Source organism: Myotis yumanensis, unplaced genomic scaffold (assembly GCF_028538775.1).
Source record: "Myotis yumanensis isolate MYYU_CA2020_CCGP unplaced genomic scaffold, mMyoYum1.0.hap1 SCAF_1, whole genome shotgun sequence".
In the NCBI taxonomy this organism is placed as follows: domain Eukaryota; kingdom Metazoa; phylum Chordata; class Mammalia; order Chiroptera; family Vespertilionidae; genus Myotis; species Myotis yumanensis.
The window spans coordinates 214650083-214669024 of record NW_027223752.1 but is presented as its reverse complement, the minus strand read 5'-3'; the positions used below and the strand labels follow the sequence as shown (position 1 = coordinate 214669024).

The following is an 18942-nucleotide window of genomic DNA, read 5'->3' as shown; positions in this document are numbered from 1 at the left end:
GGCAATGGTATTTTATTTCATTAGAAAAATCTAAAATATTAGGGAAAGTGGTTGATGTCAAATGCTGTGGATTGAATTAAAATAAATGCACACAAATGAACCAGGCTTATGCTAGCTTCTCACATATTTTGTCACATTTAAGTCTCAGTGATACTCAAGCAATTGGTACCATTATATTGTATTTGCAGCTGAGGAAACTGAAGTTAATGGGCTTTTCTGAAGCAACAGCCCTTAATAGATGACCAGCAGCATTTGCGATTTGGTCGGTTGGACTCCAGAGCCAATGCTCTCACCCTGCTGCGGAGCCCCTCAGTCTGTGGTCCAGAACAGTTAGAAAGGACAGAGGTCCCCGGGTACTGATAAGTCAACTCTCCAAGGCAAATTGTTTAACCTCCAAGACATATCGTTAAGGAGAAAGACAAGGTGTAGGACAGTGCATGTTACATGCTACATATCTGCTTTTAAAGAAAGTTATATGTGTCTTTATATACTTTCTTTGGAAAGTTTTTAAGGTTAACTTCTGGGGCCTTGTGGGACTCAGCATTTTACCGAGTATCCTTTTAATTCCTTTTAAATTACCAGCACTGTGCACAAATACTATTTTAAAATCCAGTTTAAAATGACAATGTTAAAAACTAATGAGAAAAATCATGTATCTTTATGATGATATACAATTAAAACCTGCTTTGGAGACATATATCCATGTGTTTATTTAAGCCACAATATGTGGGATGTTGACCTTGGGTTAGAGAGCGTGCTGATCAGGAAGCTTGGGCACGAGGCCTGGCTGCACCCTCATCAACGCTGCGAAGTTACTCATTCACCACCATCAGACCGCCATTTGCTAAACTGTAAAATGAGAAGAGTGAACAAGTTGCCTTCTAACTTAAGTTATAAATAAGTTATAATAATTTCAAAATAAGTTATAAAGAAGTAATTTTTTAAAAAAGATTAAATTCATGGTTAAAACGAAGTGAGCTCATGCAAAGAGCTCCATCTTGGCTCTCGGTGAGCAAAAAGGGACAAGTCCACTCTGGATGCTACCTATTGGTGGTGGCTCCTTGGAATTGCAGTGGAAGTTACTAAGAACAGGCAAAATCCTCGGTGAAAAAACAGAATATCCTACTTGTCATAACTACTGTAGGCACATTTCTTAAAATATTAATGCATAGTGGTGTCAAAGTCAAATATAGGTTGCGTTGAAGACTAATCATTACACTATTTCAAAATATCTTTTGTTACTGATTTGTAGAAATCTATCAAGCATAGGTTCTTCATAATTGACTAGAATCTTGGCTTGCATGAATTATAGGCATGCCTCCTTTTATTGCACTTCATTTTACTGTGCTTCACAGATGTTGATTTTTTGACAAATTGAAGGCAAGACCCTCCACCAGCTAAAAGATTTTGACTCACTTTATTGCAAACACTCATTTTATTGCTGTAGTCTGGAACTGAATCCGCAATATCTCCGAGATATGCCTGTATAATAGAGATTGGCAAACTTTTTATGTAAAGGGCCAAATAATAAAAATCATATACTTTGTGGACCATATGTTCTCTCTTATAACTACTCAGCTCTGCACAAAAGCATCAGTAGACAACACATAAGTGAATGGGCATGGCTGTTTTCCAGTAAAACATTTTTACAAAATCAGGCATTGGGCCAAATTTGGCCCATGGGTTAGAGCTTGCTGACCCCTCAATTATAATAAATTCCTGCCCTAAGTTTCTTTTTGCACTGTATCCTGAGATAAGTTGCCTGATTACCTCTCCTCAATGCCTGAATGTGGGAATAAATGCTTCCATTCTACAACCCCTAACCTTCAGTATCCCTTTATAAATAACCTGGTTTGCCAATGCTACATTCCACCACGTCACCCTGATGCCAACCCTTAGTTTTACAAGTTGCCCTTCTTTTTTTTTCTTTTTTACTCTGAGTTGATAATTTCTGGAGACAAGTAGTTGTAGTTATTTTTCTCTTGTATTCCCCACGTTGTATTACCATTTTTACCTGATTTCAACGTTTACCCCGAAAATGTTTTGCTCTCATATTTTTGTACCTAGGGAACTGTGGTTAGTCTTGTTCAAAATCTTCAGAACATGATTGGTTAACCTCTTGTTAAACGTATTCTTCCCTTTCTTAAGGGAAACTCAGCTACATTTAACAAGCGACTTCCTCAAAGAGCAAGAGTACCTGGAGGTAAAATTAGTCTTGGCAAATTATTTGGGAAGATAGATGTTGGTCTCTGAACTTAGCGCATCCCTGGAGAGAACCCTGCCGTAACCAGGAGACTTGGGAACAAGTCTTGTCTATGTAGTAATACCTGGCTCCAGTCCTAGACTACTCCCTCCCAACCTCCATCCAGCTCCCATGTTTGTCTTTTCTCTTGAAGCATCTCCCAGCCTCCATCCTTTCTTTTCTCCCAACATTTCCAAGTTCCAGAACTTCACCTGCCATTGACAAACTTGATGTTGGCAAAGCTCTTCACTTGTATGTACTAAGGCTCATAGATTATTGAGATTTACCACATGCTTTGAATTCCTGCTTTTCCTATTCAGCAGTTTAGCTGTAGCCCCGGATAAAGGTGATGTGTGTGATCCATCTTGCTTTATGTCTCATTTGACATTCTGCCTTTTTCATGACAGGTTGCTGAATGCTATAAAGCCAGGACTTGTTAAAAAGATCAATAGATTGCCTACCCCCATTGCAGGACTGGTGAGTATCCAGAATTAAGATTTATTTTCCAATATCCCTTTGCTCTAACCTAAGGGTCATGACAGTGCCATTTATTACAGTTCTCTCCTGCAATATATATTCCACTTGAATAAGAATGCATTGAAGCCATTAAACTAAGAGGTCACTTAAGAATGAAAGATTGCAGTTATGCCTAAATGTCATCTTAATCTTTGTATTTTTCCCATGAGAGATAAGGACCTTTATTTTTAAAGAGGTAAATTTGTTTTCGTTTGAGAGGTGGATAATTAGGTTGACCTCAGGGCAGGAATGTGATTGCAATTATGGTTTCTCATTTCAGTTTTTCACTGCATTCCCCTGGAACGGAGGGGAGCAGAGGTAGAGAGAAAGAGAATTTCATGATTAACAAGCAGCACTTTCATGATAAATTGCTGTTTTCAATCTTAAAAATATACTTGTGCTTAAATACCACATTTGTGGACCAGGTCTTCCAGAGATAGTGGACAGTAAGTCTTCTATCTTAGTGAACACTAAGATGACCCTAATATCACCTAGAGGACTGTTTAAGCAAGGCCCTTGCCCTGCTGAACACATCTAAAGCTCCTGTGTTCACATATGGTCAGAAGCAGGATTTTTTTTTCTCCCTGCTTAGACATGCTTCATATTTCTTGGCAACTAATTCCAATTATTTAATTGATGTTGCCTTTTGTGTAAAAGAGGGATAAAGATGGAAGATCAAGAAGACAAACACATCTTAGTTGTGGAAGGAACTTGGCACATGTAAAGGCTCAAACACAGACACATATGTGCACAAAAAGCTGAGAATGTATGTGCCCTGGTAAATGACTATTTCCATTGTGACTGCCTCCTATACATGTGGTTTTGCAGAAAACAATTAGAAAAATGTCAAGAATTTAGGCAGGTTCCTACATAGACCTTGCTGATTGTTGTTTAAAAGTTTTATAGCCACATCATGATGACTAATTAAAAATATGTGTGTTTTTTTTATTGTGTTTGAGAATTGGGAGGGTCATGGTAATAAGGACATGGTTTTAGAAAGTTGAATGGAATGGATTTTTTTAAAATTGTAAGAATTGCTATTTCTGTGAATGCATTTTATTTCCTGTACTGGTTGGTAGTAAGTTAATGATTAGTCATTAAAAATCCTGCCAATTTTGTTCATCAGAATCATGTAACCAAGTAAGTTAACAGGTAGATAGTTAGATAGATTTAGAAGGGGTGAATTTGAAAATTTTATGAATAATCAATCTGTATATGGATATCATATATTGCATATTTAATATGTAATTTTAACATTTTTATTAACTCCATCTCTTTCAAACATTAAGGCCATAGTATTAATGATACTCACAAGTTTATGTTTGGCCTCAGACCTGTGGCATCTCCTGACCTTGGAGCTCTGGGAGTTAATGTTATAGGATCACAACTTGCAGGATGAAGTCAAGAAAAGGGCCCTGGTAAAATCCATGTGAACAGAAGCAAGCCACTCTGAGACCAGAAGCTAAAGAGAAAAGGGTTTTGAACCCTTAATTTAAAATATGAATCATACATAATTTTAGTAAAACTGAGGGTATGGGACATGTGCATTGACCTTCATATCATTTCTTATTATAGATCAAATGTTGTTTTTGCAAATTGCCTCTACTTGGGAGCAAGCAGGCAATTTGATTAAAGATAAAAAGGGGACCTGAGTTGCTTTCCTCCATTTATATCCTTGACTTATATTTCTCCTTTTCTTCATTTGAATTTCCTTTCCAGTTTCCTTCCATCATTTTTCCGTTTCCTTGCCCTTTTCCAACTAACGCATCCCTACTCACTTTCATCTTTCATCACTTGTATTTTCTTTACCAATTTGGTATTGTGATGTCATGATTTATAACAAGAAATATATAGTTTATCTTTGTCCACTTCTGGTACAGAGCTCTTAAACCCTTGGATTTCCTAAGCAATAAGAGCAATGGGAGCATTTTCTGATATTTGTTGTTTTTTTTTTTTTGGCTTCAGTTTCATAAAGATTGAAGGTGTGTCTTTTTATTCATAGCAAGCCCCATTCAACCACACCTGAGTTTATGTTAACGTGGTGACTTAGAAAACCCACCATCCCCCAAGGCTGGGGGCTGGTTGCCAGGGAAACCAAACAGAGGATTAGAGCAAGCCTGTCAAACTCACTGCCTGCAACTAATATTTTTGCGGCCCTACCAATATAACGGTATGGAAGACATGTTTTAATAAAAATTTTATAACTTAATTTTTACAATATCCTGTTGTACATAATTAATAATAACAAACTACAACATTTGCTAATGACTGATTACTATAATCATGTTGCATTCTTTTCCCTTACGCGCCTTATGCTCAGGCGCACCATTTCTATCAAATATTTTAGCAGCCGGTTGTACTGGCTTGTTTGATGTGTGCAACCGAAAATATTTTGCTTTTGGAGGTAGTATCAGATCGTACCAGTTAAGGGCTCAGACCCACAGACTACCCCCACTTCAAATGCCAATTACAAGTCTAGGTTGTCACCTGTGCTTCTGAGCAGCTAACTATAACTCAGAGTTCCTGTGACCCACTCCTTGGATTTGATTAATTTGCCAAAGTGGCTCACAGTGAAACATTTACTTGTTTTCCAGTTTATTATAAAGGATACTATAAAAGACATAGGTTTTTTTAGAAATGAAAGTTACAGGTGCTGTTATTGGAGAAATGCTTGGATGGTCTTTCTCCATTGTTAGTGGGAGTGGGGCTCTTGGGGTACCACTGGAATAAGCATTTCCCATTTCCCTCAATCCAGTCTTGGAAGAGGTGTAGCTGAGGATTCAGCAGAACTAAAAGCAAAGTCAGCATCCAAAGTTTCCTTTCCATGGTGTAATTGGGTCCGGTTTAGCATTAGGCTAGTTGTAATCCATTATTCTGTTGTGTGTGAGGGCCACATGGCTGTGGGCTATGTGAGAAAGTGCAGGAGTGTGAGAGCCCCACAAGCCAGGAGTCAGACATGAGTAAGCAAGAGCAAAAGTGAGCAAGAGCGCAAGAGAATGAACTCCTTTGTTTAAGAGATTAAGTATCCCAAATCTTACCGCACTTGCAGAGGCCACTCTTACTCTGGCCAATGACGTTCCTTCCCTATGTCGCCCAGACTTTTCTGGGCATGCGTCTATTGTCTAGTCCCTTTCCCCAGTGATCTGTGTGGAATAGACCAGTGGCTTCCTGGGGAGTGTTAAATTGTGGCTTCCTGCCAAAGCTGCATAAATGGCATGCCCATAATATTTGGCCTTCCCTTTGCTCCTTTCCAGTTACTCATAACTGGGTTAATTACAGTGGTATCATTGTTGTTAACAAAAACACACATAATGAGTCTAAAGAATCCTTACCTAAGTATAGTTAATTACTGCCCACTTACTAATATCCTGAATCTACAAATCTGGTCAAACTCTTTTCCTCTCTTCCAATTACCTTCAGATCAACATTTCCAAAAACCAATGTACTAGTTGGGGTTCTGGCAAGACGTTCCACCCTTCTCCTCCCATATCCCATTCTGTTAATGTTCTTCTAGCGTTCTCTCTTCAAGCCGTTGTCTGTTCCCTTTCTACACTCATGTTCTGTGTTCATAACTTCAATTCTTCATAGCATTGATCCAAATCATTATTTCTCACTAAGTTTTCTCTGAATTCTAGATGTCTTGTTCTGCGTATAGGAGAGCACCATCTGAATGACCTACCAGCATCTCAAACTTAATATATTCAAATTAAACTTAAATGACCACTCCTGTCCCCCATTTCCCTATATCAGTGAAGGCTCCATAGACATGCAGTTGCCCTAGTTCAGCTATCAGAGATTTGGGCAGCTTTCTCCAGTCTGTCTGCTGGTCACATTTCCTTGGCTATTAGACAAAGCCTAGAGAAATCCTTTCTCATTTTTTTTACCTGGTTTATTATAGTCAACTCACAGCTACTCAAACATTATTCACTGTCATGTATGATGATAGTTCTCATGAATATAATACTGTCCCTCTGTTCTTCTTGACAAAATCTTATTTATTTATCAAAACCCAATGCAAAACCACCTTCTTAGTGAAGTCTTTAGTGTTTCAGGTCCATATGATCTTTTATTATAGAATGGAGATAGCCTTTATGGGTTTAGGAGAAAATGACTTAATGTATTAGAGAGAAAAAAGATGGCTGTGTTTCATATGCTATCAAGGAGTAAGATTTTAAATAACTATTTTAACAGTTTGAAATAAAGGTGTGTGAATGGTTTAGTGTTTATGTTAAGACATCATAGCTTTAAGCAGTAAATTTACCTTGATCAAACTTGTCAGTACCCTTAACGGGTACAAATGATGTAAGGTGCACTAAGAGGTCACAGCATCACCTTGATAGAATGTCTGTGAAAATATTACACCTAAATCCAATTCTCAGGAAACAATCAGACAGGTCTAAATTGAGGGGCATATCATAAAACATCTGGCCTGCGCTCTTTAACACTGTCAGTAATCTGGAAAACTGTGTCAAATGAATGATGACTAAGGAGATAAGGAGATAGGACAACCAAGTGCCATATGTGAGCCTTGATTGAGAAAGAACAACTATAATAGACATTATTGAGACAGTTGGGGGAAATTTGAGTGTGGATTGAATATTAAATAATAGTATTCACTCAGTGTTGGATTTCCTTCATGTGATAACTATCTTGTTAGAAATAGTTGTGTATTCAGGGGAATACTCTTGATGTTGGGAGGAACACAAGCTGGAGAATTTAGAGCTAAAGTGTCACAATATGTCCAACTAATCTTCAAATTGTTCAGCAAAAAGAAGTCTGCATATACTGTATAATTTTATATACACATGCACATGGACAGAGAGAGAAGAAAAATGAGAGAAAGGAAGGGAGGGTGAGAGGAGGGGAATGTAGTAAAATGTCGGATCTGAATAAAAGGTATACAGTTGCCCTGGTACTAATCTTGCAACTTTTTGGTAGGCTTGAAAGTGTATAATATAAAAAGTTGGGAATTAAAAGACCTTAATTCTCTAAGCCCTGGCTGGGTAGCTCCATGGGTTAGAGAGTTGCCCAGATACACCAAGGTTGTAGGTTCAACCCCTGGACAGGGTTCATACAAGAAGCAACCAATGAATGCATAAATAAGTGGGACAACAAATCGATGTTTTTTTTCTCTTTCTCTTCCTTTCTCTCTCTAAAATCAATCCATACATTTTTTAAAAGGTGGTAAAAGACATTACTGCTCTTATATTTGTGATGGGTGGGGGGAACCTCAAATAAATAGTACATTTGAAGGTAGCAGAGACCATCTTAGGATCGGAGAGATGTGGCCTTTTATGGGAGTATGTTCTTCACATGACATTTTCTCCTCCTGTATTTGTGACTGTCAGGGAAGTGCAGACAGAGTTTTATGAGCATCTGCACACTCCCAGGTTGGTTTCTACTTTGTCAGGGGTTTGACAGGCCACTGATCATCTATTGATCAAGGGTCCTCAGTAGCAGGGGCCATGGCCATCTAAGGAGCGTCACCAGAGGGTTTTCTATGCCCAGAACCCATGCCTGTGTGTCCTAATGAGCTGGTGTTGAGAAGAAGCCATTAAGATGCCCCAGCTGCCAGACTTGAAGATAAATAGAAAAGTGTGTTTTCACATAGAAATCCCAAATTATAAACACGTGTAGGTTTTACAAAGGCATGAATAGGTGTATTTTAGCCCCTGAGTTGAGCTGTGGTTACAAAGAATTCAGGGGTGAAGGTGTTAAAACAAAGTAGTTGAAAATCATTTCCTGGCAAGAATGCAAAGACCCTGGATGTGGGTCTGTGTTTCTTCTGTAACGATTGCTGACATCTGAAGCCGCGCGGTGACTGCCTGCAGATGCTCACATTCTTCTTTAGGTGTTAGTGATACTCTTAGCTTTTGCCAGAGAGAAAGACCTCAAATTTAGGTTTTGGCATACCAAAGACTCTAAAGAACGCTGCCCTTTAGTCTGCCAGTTCCTTAGTATTGCACCATCAGCCACATCCTGAAACTCTATTTAATGGTCATCAGAGATCAGGCTACATTCTGTTTCATTCCAGAAACGTTAGACTTTGTGCAAGAAACACAAATGTCTTAAATCCTTCCTTACAATAGGAATTTTGAAATTAAGCTTTCTTTTGCCCAGATTTTAATTGTAACAGCCACTTTCTGTACATGTGTGCGCGAGTGTGTTTGTGTGTGCACACGTGTAAAATTTACTTGGAAATAGATGATATTTGGGGATTCTGTCATGGGGGCTGAACCTTCCTAGAGCTCTCATTCATTTTTGCTTGATCTTGCATGTGAATCCATGAATTTTACAACTAGAATGGCATCTTACATGTATTCATTTTACAGATGAGGACATGTGGGTCCGTAAACAGAAACCATTTGCCCAAGATTGCAGAAATCGTAAAAGCTGAGATGGCTCCAAAGCCCCAGCCACCCTTGTCCTTGCTTGTGTTGCTCCCAAGTGCTCCTAGTTGACAATAGAACATGTGTGAGAAAGAAGGGGAGACAGACTCACTTTTTAGTCCATTGCTTTTTTTCTTCCTTTTGGCCAATACCTTCCAAATGTCTTTGCAAGCTCTGTGAAGGCCTCCCCTCTCCTGACGGATGCTGAGGTTCAGCAGGATAGAGCAGGAATGTATCTGGTAGAATTATCCTAGTACTTAGTCACTCTAACCCACTCAAGAACTTCTTTAGAAAAGGGATATATTTTTCTTTAATCAAAAGATAAGATTTCAAATCGTTTTAGAGACGGGCTTCCTGAAATGGATTTAAAAAAAAAAAGTAAGTTGTTATAAACTCTGCAGACTTTGAGGAAGCTTTCGAAAGCCATCTGCTTTATTTTATGAGACTGATCCCAGCACAGCTGATGCCTCCTTGTTTGAGGGAGCTCAGAGGAGGGGAAATGATGAAAAGGCAGAGATTTCCACATTATGAAAAGATAAAATAGATTGTTTGGATACAAGGTAAACATAGGAAGCTGTTGAAAACTGAGTAGCGGGAGTGAAAAGCCTCTACGCAAACTTTATCCTTCTAGGGAAAGACAACGCAGTACATTTGGGTCCCGGTGTTTGGGGAGTCTACCTGCTGAGAAGTGGTTTCATGCAAATCCTAACAGGAGATTGGAGCACATCCTTATCACTCACTGTCTTATGCTTTAGGTTAATATTCTACAACTTCCTTTAAAATTTCTAGGGCATTTACCTTTCCTTCAACAGTTTACCTTACAGGCTCTCTCAGAAGAAGCGGGTCCCAAGTTCTGTTCTCTGCCTCCATTTCTCTTCTGGTTAAAGTTATTGTTTGAGGCCAGGAGGGAGGCAGAGGTGTTGCCACCACTAACTTGCCATAATGATGACCATGATATATTAAATTCCTACTATGTGCCAGGTACAGTACTAGATTATCCTTCCTATCTTTCCAGTTGCCCTGTGATGTAGTTTTTGCTATGCCTTTACTGTCTCTCAGGACACAGCTTTCCAAAAATAAGGGGCAGGATTGGGATTTGCTTATGCATGTATCACTCCTAGGAACCAGGATTGTAGTTCATTTAGGACTGAAACCATTATGGTCATTATATCTTGGCCACATAATGAATACAAAGGTAAAAGTGTGTCAGTTGGTGAGAGCCATTCTCCGGAGAGTTGGGCAGGGTAAAGGGGCATCCGATGCCCACTCTAGCAGTCTGGCTTAGGATATTCACTGAGATGCTTGTGTCAGACCAGTAAATTATTCACCTGGTACAGCATTTTGAGTACTTGGGAAGACTCAATTAGAGATTTTCGTCCTTCCCATACCTCCTGTGTTTATTAGCAGCCTTCTGATTTTCTTATTTAGTCAGTGATTGCTGTATAACAAATTACCCCAAAACCGAGTGGCTTAAAACAACACTTATGATCTCATAGTTCCTGTGGGTTGAGAATCTGGGCATGACTTAACCGGGTCCCTGTCTCAGAGTCTCTCACAAGGTTGCAAATCAAAGTACTGGCCAGTGTCATTTCAAGACTTGATTTGGAAAGGATCTGATTTTGAGTTCACTCATGTGGGTAGTGGCAGGATTCAGTTCCTTGCAGGATGTTGGCCAAAGTCACCTTCAGGTCCTTGCCATGTGGGCCTGTTCACATACATCAGCTCGTGGTGTGCAGCTTGCTTCATCGGAGTGAGCAAACCAGAACCAGAGAAAGAGAGAGAGAGAGAAAGAGAGAGAACAAAAATGGTGGAAGTCACAGTCCTTTATAAGCTGATTTCATCACTTCTGCCTATTCTGTTAACTAAAAGCAAATCACTAGGCCCAGCCCACACTCAAGGGGTAAAGATTACACACAGACCTGAACAGGAGGAAGGGATCCCTGAGAGCTATGCAGAAGCTGCCTACCACAGTGAATGAAATGGTTATGTTAATCTATGGAGAAATCGGGGCATAGATTTCTTATTGTCCTGAAAATGTGTCCCTTATAGTCATAGGACTTTTAAGATAGCACCATTTTCCTTGGACCATCTCTCTTGCCTGAAACAAATCTCTGTTTCCCATTGTCTTCTGCACATATGCACCAAAAAGAGACCATCTGTCCTCTCTTGCTTTCCAAGTGACAATCTACTTATGACTCAAGACACAATTCCTGCCTTTCTGGAATCACTTCTAGGAGATAGATGTACAAATAAGGTCAAATAATGTCAGACTGTGAAATGTTAATGAAATATAATATGCAAGGAAGAGATTTCTATGAGATTAAAACCTTGGCAGAAGTGGTGATAACCATTGGAGTTGGGGGAAGGATATTCTAGCCTCAAGGGATGGAATTGGAATGGCTCTGAGCCACCAGAACCTGGGTCCAGTCTTGGAGTGACTATTATTTGCATATGGATGCAGCAGGAGCCCCAGAGTCCCTGAGATAAATCAATGCTCTGGAAAGTGGAGCAGGAATTGAAGGTTGAGACCAGAAATGCCGTCTGGGGGCATTTGGATTCATTTTGTCTGCAGTAAGAGCCACTGAAAACAAAGCAATCTTGTGTTTCAGATAACTCTGGTGGCCATATGGAAAGCAGATTGTGGGAAGGGACCAGCAAACGTCAATTAGCAGGCAAATAGTCCAAATCAGAGATGATGAACACTTAAACCTTGGTACAAGCTGTGGAAATAGAGATGAGGAGACAGGATTTATGACTCTATCTTTTTCACTGAATATAATATGCCATCAATTAGAAGACACCATTTTTTGAAGTATAACTAATGAAAAATAAAGCTGTCAATTAAGTTATGACATCAGCAATGGAAAGATGCATTTTGATTTCAGAGGTAAAAAAAAGTGTGCATTGTAAAATTAATGAAATATGATCATCTTAGGAAGATGACACCTACATTTTAGACTTGAACAACTTGGAGGATAGTGATGCCATTAATAGGAATCATGGGAGCAGGGGATGAGAAATGGATTCCAAGAGAAAAGATGAATTCTCTTTTGGATATATTTAAGAGATATTCATGTACAGATGTCTGGCAGACAATGGAAATGTTGGTTTGGAACTCAGGGAAAATGTTATAAAAATTGGAGTAAGTTAATGCGTGGATTATTTTGAAGTTAAATCCTATTCTTAAGTAAAAACGAGGACACATTATTTCTTTTTCTATAACCACAGTCTTTGAAGCTCCACCTCCTAATTTAAAGAGGTTATCTTTGGAGTGTTCGATCTACCTTGGCAGAGATGGCGTGGTGGGTGATGGGAATGGAAGGGTGACAAAGGAGCTTGAGACCACAGGAGGAGTCATTGGCAGTTGCACTTAAACATGAAAATCATGACAGATAAGGACTTAGATCTTTATATAATGAAAATTCATTGAGATATAATATTCAACTAGTCTCATATCCTCTAGCCTTTCTTTATATTCCTGATACTTCCCTGTCAGTACTAGGGAAGTGCATTAGTTTGCTAGGGCTGCCATGAGAAAGTTTTAAGGATTGGGTGGTTTAAGCAACAGAAATTTATTTTCTTCCCATTCCAGAGGCTAGACGTCTGACATCAAGGTGTGGGCAAGGTTGCTTTCTTCTGCGGCCTCTCTCCTTGGCTTGCCGATGGCCATCTCCTCCTGTGTCTGCCCTCTGTGTGTGTGTCTGTGTGGTAATCTCCTCTTCTTAGAAGGACACCAATCATATTGGATTAGGGCCCACTCTAATGACCCCATTTAACAAAATGACCTCTTTAAAGATCCTTTCTTCAATACAGTCACATTTCTGAGTCACTGGGGGTTCTGACTTCAACATATTAGTTGTGGGGAGCAGGGGTGGGGGAGACACAATTCAGTGGGTAAGCCAGCCAAGCACTTAAACTCTTATTCACATGTGTTATGAATGCCTAGACCTGCTAGCTGAAGGCTAATATCCTCTTCATGGACCACAAATTATTTTTCCAAGCTTGTTTCCATAATTATTTTGCGTCTCTGCAGAGGTGGGAGGTTATATATAGCAGTGCTGTAAAACCTTTTTTTTTCTAGCTTTTGTTCCTTCCTGTCTCAGGGAAAGGGAAACATTCTTTGAAGAAAGAAATGACTTGTTCTCCCTTATCTTTCATTGAACAACATTCAGCAGAGTTTGTGACATTACATCAGTTCCTTGCTTTTTTCCCTTGGGAACAGCCCTTCAATTAGGAACTGTGAGGAAAAATATACATAATAGCAGGAAATACATATTTCACTCTAAGTCTTACGTCTTTCTTTTTCATGGTCACCTAAAGAAGATGTGTCTGTGGAACTGATTTTTAGCATGTGCTCCAAGCCCAAGGTTGTAAGGATTCTCTTGTTTGGCAATGGGAACAATTTTCCTCTAATACCAGAAAGCATTTTATGAATGGGTAAGACCAGGATGAAGCAGCACTTCCCTTAAAATGTGCCATAATCTGAGATGGTTGCTCTAGGATATTTGTCTTGGCAAGCATTTCAAAAGCACTTGCTAAACACCTCTCCTGCTCTCCAGTAATTAACTGGCTTCCTGCTAGAATTTAAGTCTCCCCTCATCTCAATAGGTGCAAATATTAGTTTTGCTCTCTCATTCTCTCCACAATATAAAATACTGTATTTCCTGAGTAAATTGTTTGGCATTTAATTTATCTTTTATAAAATTTAAATTTATCCAGTTTAAAGTTTTGATTTTACGTAAATAATTTTCACGTGTGTGTGTGTGTGTGTGTGTGTGTGTGTGTGTGTGTGTTAAAGGATCATTGATATAATGTTATGAGAATAGTACTTCACCTTAGTGGTCTTCCTCCCCAAAGCCCAGAATGCTGGTCTAACCAGGAGGAAAATAATCAGAAAAATCTAAATTGTGATACAAAATACCTGAGCAGTGCTCCCAAAAACCATCGAAACCAAGGAAAGTCTGAGAAACAAGGGAAATCCATATAATGCCATATCCTGGAAGGGATCTTGGAACAGAAAAAGTGCACTAGGGAAAAATGAATGAAATCCCAATGAAACACGGAATTTAGTCAATAGTGGCATACCAGTGCTTGTTCATTCATTGTGATAAATGTACCACAGTAATGTAAAATGCAGGGTGGGAGTTATACTAGAACTCCCTGCACTATCTGCAATTTTCTGTAAATCTAAAAACTATTCTGAAATTAAAGAAATTACTTAAAAATAGAATGATTAAAGATAAAGACAAAATAGAGCCATAATGCAAGGGAACTATAAACTAGGCGAAGAAACAGAGGTTATTAATAAATATTAAATGTCAGCCTACCAGTTGATGTATTGGTATCAATAAATGGCAGGATGCCAGTGCGTCCTGAGGCATATCAATCTAATGAACTTTTATAAATGATGAATTGGTTGTAAACACTGTGTTTTATAGTTTTTGGAAATTCCAAACGGTAAATCCGGCCACGAGGTTTCTGCACACATATTTCAGGATCCCCATTTTTAGAATCTGCACAAAGAAATATTTCATGTCCTTTAGGGAGGTTTAATAAAAAAAACAACAGGTGGGAAATGGGTTTTGCAGTAGCATGAACGGTCATAACCATAAATACTAGGACCTCAGAATTAAACTGGCGGAGGATTGTAAACACATCAATCACCCCACCGTGCTGAGATTTCATTCTCAGATGTCATCTCAATTTCAGGCACAAAGAGGAAATGCCTCCACTTTAATTCAGAACACTGAATTTGGTATGACGATCCTTTATTTTCATGAGGATTCATGGAGGTAGTTCACCAGTATCCTCATCTATAAAACAGGATAAACCTCATCTCAGTAGGGTGGATTAAATGAGATACTATATGTAAAATGCCTAATATGGTGGACAGTACATAGTATGTTTCCCACCAATTGTAGCTACTCTCATTATTTATTTGTTCATGATTATTATGATGGCTTTAGAATTTCAGAACTAGAAGCTATTTAGAGATTCATCGTTTTACAAACGAGGAAACTTGAGCTCCAGAAGGCAGTCACTTGCCTGGGGTCATGCAGCAACTTTGTTCCAGAGGTGGGGCTTGAACTCTTGTCCCTCGGGTCCTACTGGGGGCCTATTCCAGACCCAGATTTCCCAGTAGTATTGGGTGCCTACCACACGCCAGCAGCTGGCCCAAATCTCCCCTGCAGAACTGCTCTCGGTCATCTCTCCCTCTTGGGGATTCTTTCCCCTCCTCAGAGGGAGCAGAACTCTCCGCCTCCCTCCCCAATAGGTGTGGCAATCACAGTCTCTTCCAGCTCGTTTCCTTCCACTGCATCAGCACTTTAGCACTTCTGGCTGCTGCAGCCGGCTCCTGGGCAGAGCAGCGGTTGCTGCTGCTGCGCTGAGGACTGCTTTGCTAAGGGAAGGTCCCAGCGGCTGTGCGGCTGTGCGGGGGCTGCCTCTGGGAGCTCACCAGGAGAGATGCCCCACCCCACTGGCTGCCGGTGTGGGGACGCTGGGGTTGAATGTGGACTCTGAGGACGTGCGGGGGTAAGTCACATCCATCACGAAAAAACACACGCTTATAGGTGTCCATTCGGGAAGGAAGTGATTTAGATTTTAACACCTGATTAAAACGAAAAGTTACTTTTTATACACTCATGGTATGGCTAAAACCATCTTGAAACTGTTTTTCTATGGCTTTCGCCTTGTCCCCTGATATGCCTACTACCTGCTGCTTTTATTATTCTTTTTTTTATTCTTGAAGGAAAGCATTGTGTTATTGGGCGGCGGGGCGGGGGGGGGGGGGGGGGGGGGGCTGTCATGGAAGCCACACAGACACATTGGCTTAGTCGAAAGAAAGAGGATTTTCAAGAAGGGTGTGGATTATTCCCACAGTCCTCTGCTCCTCAGCAGTTCACGCATCATGGGGAAACGTGACTGCATGCATCTCAGGTACTGTTTCACCTGAGCCCCCCTCCGTCTGCTTTTGTTTCCACCGCCTCCTGTGCTTTCTAACAAAACAAATAAATAAAAAATCCTAATTTTTTAAAATGAGGAGGCAAAGAATTGAGGAAGAAAACTGGGGAGGGAAGGAGGAGGCCGTGAATCTGGGTTCAAGGGCTGCACCTCCCCGCGTAGCCTGCTTCACCTTGTCCTTCAAAGTCAGTATTTACTGCAGGCTGGGGAGGGGATGGAGGTTATTTCTGGGCAATTCTGTAATAAAACCCCGTCAGACCTGTCCAAATGCTAAAGGCTTCTCGACGCTGGTGATCGAGGGGAAGGAAATTTTCCCGCGTCAAATTTATGAGGCTGAACACCAAGCTGAAACAGAGCCTCGCAAATCCCCATGGCAAAATGATTCATCTTCCTAGAGACGGAAAATCTATTTTTATCACCTTTATTTAGCCAACTCCTCGTTTTTATTCCCTCACTGAGCGATTACTATTTCCTTCATGGTGCTGCATAAACCGTGGTGTCTCAGGCATCTGAAACCTCCCTCCAGGTTGTCCCCAGCGTGGCTGGTTCCGCAGCCCCCGGAGAAGGGGGTTGTTCTGCACGGGTGGGTTCTGCGCAAAGTGAAGGTCAAATCAGAGGCTGCACCCTTCAGCCGCCTGCCTTTTACTCAGGAATTCTGCCTGAGGGTGTGTGCCATTGTGCTCTCCTGACAGAGTGTAAGGTGTATAGAGGGTGAATGGTGACCTGAGCTCAAGATCTTTACAAGGGTGGGAAGAAGGGGCAAGAACATACCACTCTCCCTATGGCTGGCCTTTTCGACTGTTAAGCAAGGCACAGAGAAGTCGCCAGTGCACCTTCTCCATCTAACAGTAGAGCAGAGAGGGACTTCCAGACACCATTTTATCCATTTCCCTGGTTCCACTGGGGCCTCTCTATGCCAGTCCAGGCTGCTGCATATTCCCACTGCCTCTTTCTTGCTAGAGTCCCGTGGAATGCTGAGAGGAGTGGTGATTGATTTCTATAAGGAAATTTAAAAGATAAAGATAAGGAGGAGAACCATTTTTACTGAATTTCCTTGTCTAACAGATTCAGCATGCTTATTGTTTGGTAGATACGGCAATAGCAACTAGGAAAGCAACAGGAATGTTAAATATATAAGAGCAGTGTTCATGGCATCTGCTATATAATAAGCACTTGGTAAATATTTTGGCAGGATACCGTTCCTCATAGTCCCCAGTTAATCATTTTAAGCGTTATCCTGCAGGAGGAAGTGTACTGGGGGGTTAGGAGCTGGCATTGCGGAGTCAGGTGGCCTGGGTTCAAATCCTGGATTTGCAACTTCTTAGCGGGGTGCCCTTTGGAAAGTTACCCAATCATTTGAGGCTTCTATTTCCTCATCTGTAAAGTGGGAATAATATAGTAACTACCTTATATGGTTTTCATGGAGAGTAAATTAGTTATTATAGGTAAAGAGCCTGGAATTTTCCCAGTAATGTGGTTCAAGAGATGAAGAGGAGGAAAAGGAGGAGGAGGAGGAGAAAGGTAGTAGAGGAGGGGAGAGAGGAAGGGAGGATTGGTTATTGGGATGAATTTGGGAATTTTTAAGATTTGACCCTGTCTTTCAGGTTTCATGATTCCGATGATTTACAACCCTTCCTTTGTTCAGTGGAGAAAATAATTTGAGAGTAAAAGAATAAGATGGAATTTAGTGGGGGGAAGATTATTTCCAATCTCTCAAAAAATGGTTATTGAGCTCCTACTCCATGCCAGGCACTAAACTACACATTGTGTATTTAATGTTAAAACAAACAGTCATGATCATAGTTTTAATGGACTGAGTGAATGAGGGGTGAGGAAGTAGGGAGAGTATGTGGAGTGGCACACAACTCCACAGCACTATAAAGGCAGTGAGAGATATGCAGACATGGGCATTGGATTGACCCATGAAACTGGAGGGGTAGTCAAAGCAGGAATAAGTATAATCAACCTCTGAAACACAAAGGAGCATGGGTAAGGAGTAAGAGCATGAGAGAACCAAAGCAGTTGTTATAATGATCTATATACATAAAAGGCTCATATGCTAAGTGGCCAACCATCCGACTGGTCACTATGATGCGCACTGATCACCAGGGGGCAGACAATCAACGCAGGAGCTGCCAAGCTGCAGTGACTTGGCACCGGTGGTTCTTGGGTGATGCACCCCAAAACCAAAGAGGGGGGAGCCCGATTCTTCATGGGGCCATACGATTCCACCTTAGGCCATGGGTTATGTTGTTTCTGGGACACTGTCGGCCACAAATCTGGTTTACTGCACACTTGCGTTTGTGTTCCACACCCTGTATGACAGAAACTTTGCAGAGTGCCCTCTCCCACTCCAGGGCCCCTCTGGGGATGTCGGAGAGCGGGTTTCAGTCGGATCCCTTCAGGCCAGGCCAAGGGACCCCACCTGCTGGAGGGACCCTCTCATTCCACAGATGCTGGGGAGGGACCGCAGGAGGTTGGCTCCAGGGTGTGTCCAGCCCTTCTCGCCCAGTCCCTCCCCACCCCGCCGGCCACCTTCTAATTAATTTCCTTTCAATGTGCACAAATCTGTGCACTGGGTCACCAGTATGACATAAGAGCCATTAGATACTAAGAGTTCCCAAGCCCAACTCTGAGACTGTAGATTGAAGAAGACTGGATTTTTTTTTGAGGTCTTCCTCTCTTTTCAGCTCCTGGTACTGCCATGCAAGTGGGTTTCTGTTTGGTCCTTTTCAGAGCCCAGACCTCACATCTCTTGAAAATACAAGGATGTATGTGAGCTACTGATCTTCATCAGTTGTGCTGGTCTGTAGAACATGCTGATATTTTAAT

General features: G+C 40.9%; 1 protein-coding gene across 9 annotated transcripts in view; it reads left to right on the top strand.

Annotated features, from left to right (window-relative positions):
* Positions 1 to 18942, top strand: part of LIMCH1 (LIM and calponin homology domains 1) — a 311990-nt gene that overhangs the window by 143434 nt on the left and 149614 nt on the right. For all 9 annotated transcript variants that reach the window (XM_070397570.1, XM_070397534.1, XM_070397544.1 and 6 more), the window contains exon 3: positions 2650 to 2719. In XM_070397570.1, the coding sequence (XP_070253671.1) occupies positions 2650 to 2719 (70 nt within the window). The remainder of the gene's footprint in view (positions 1 to 2649; positions 2720 to 18942) is intronic.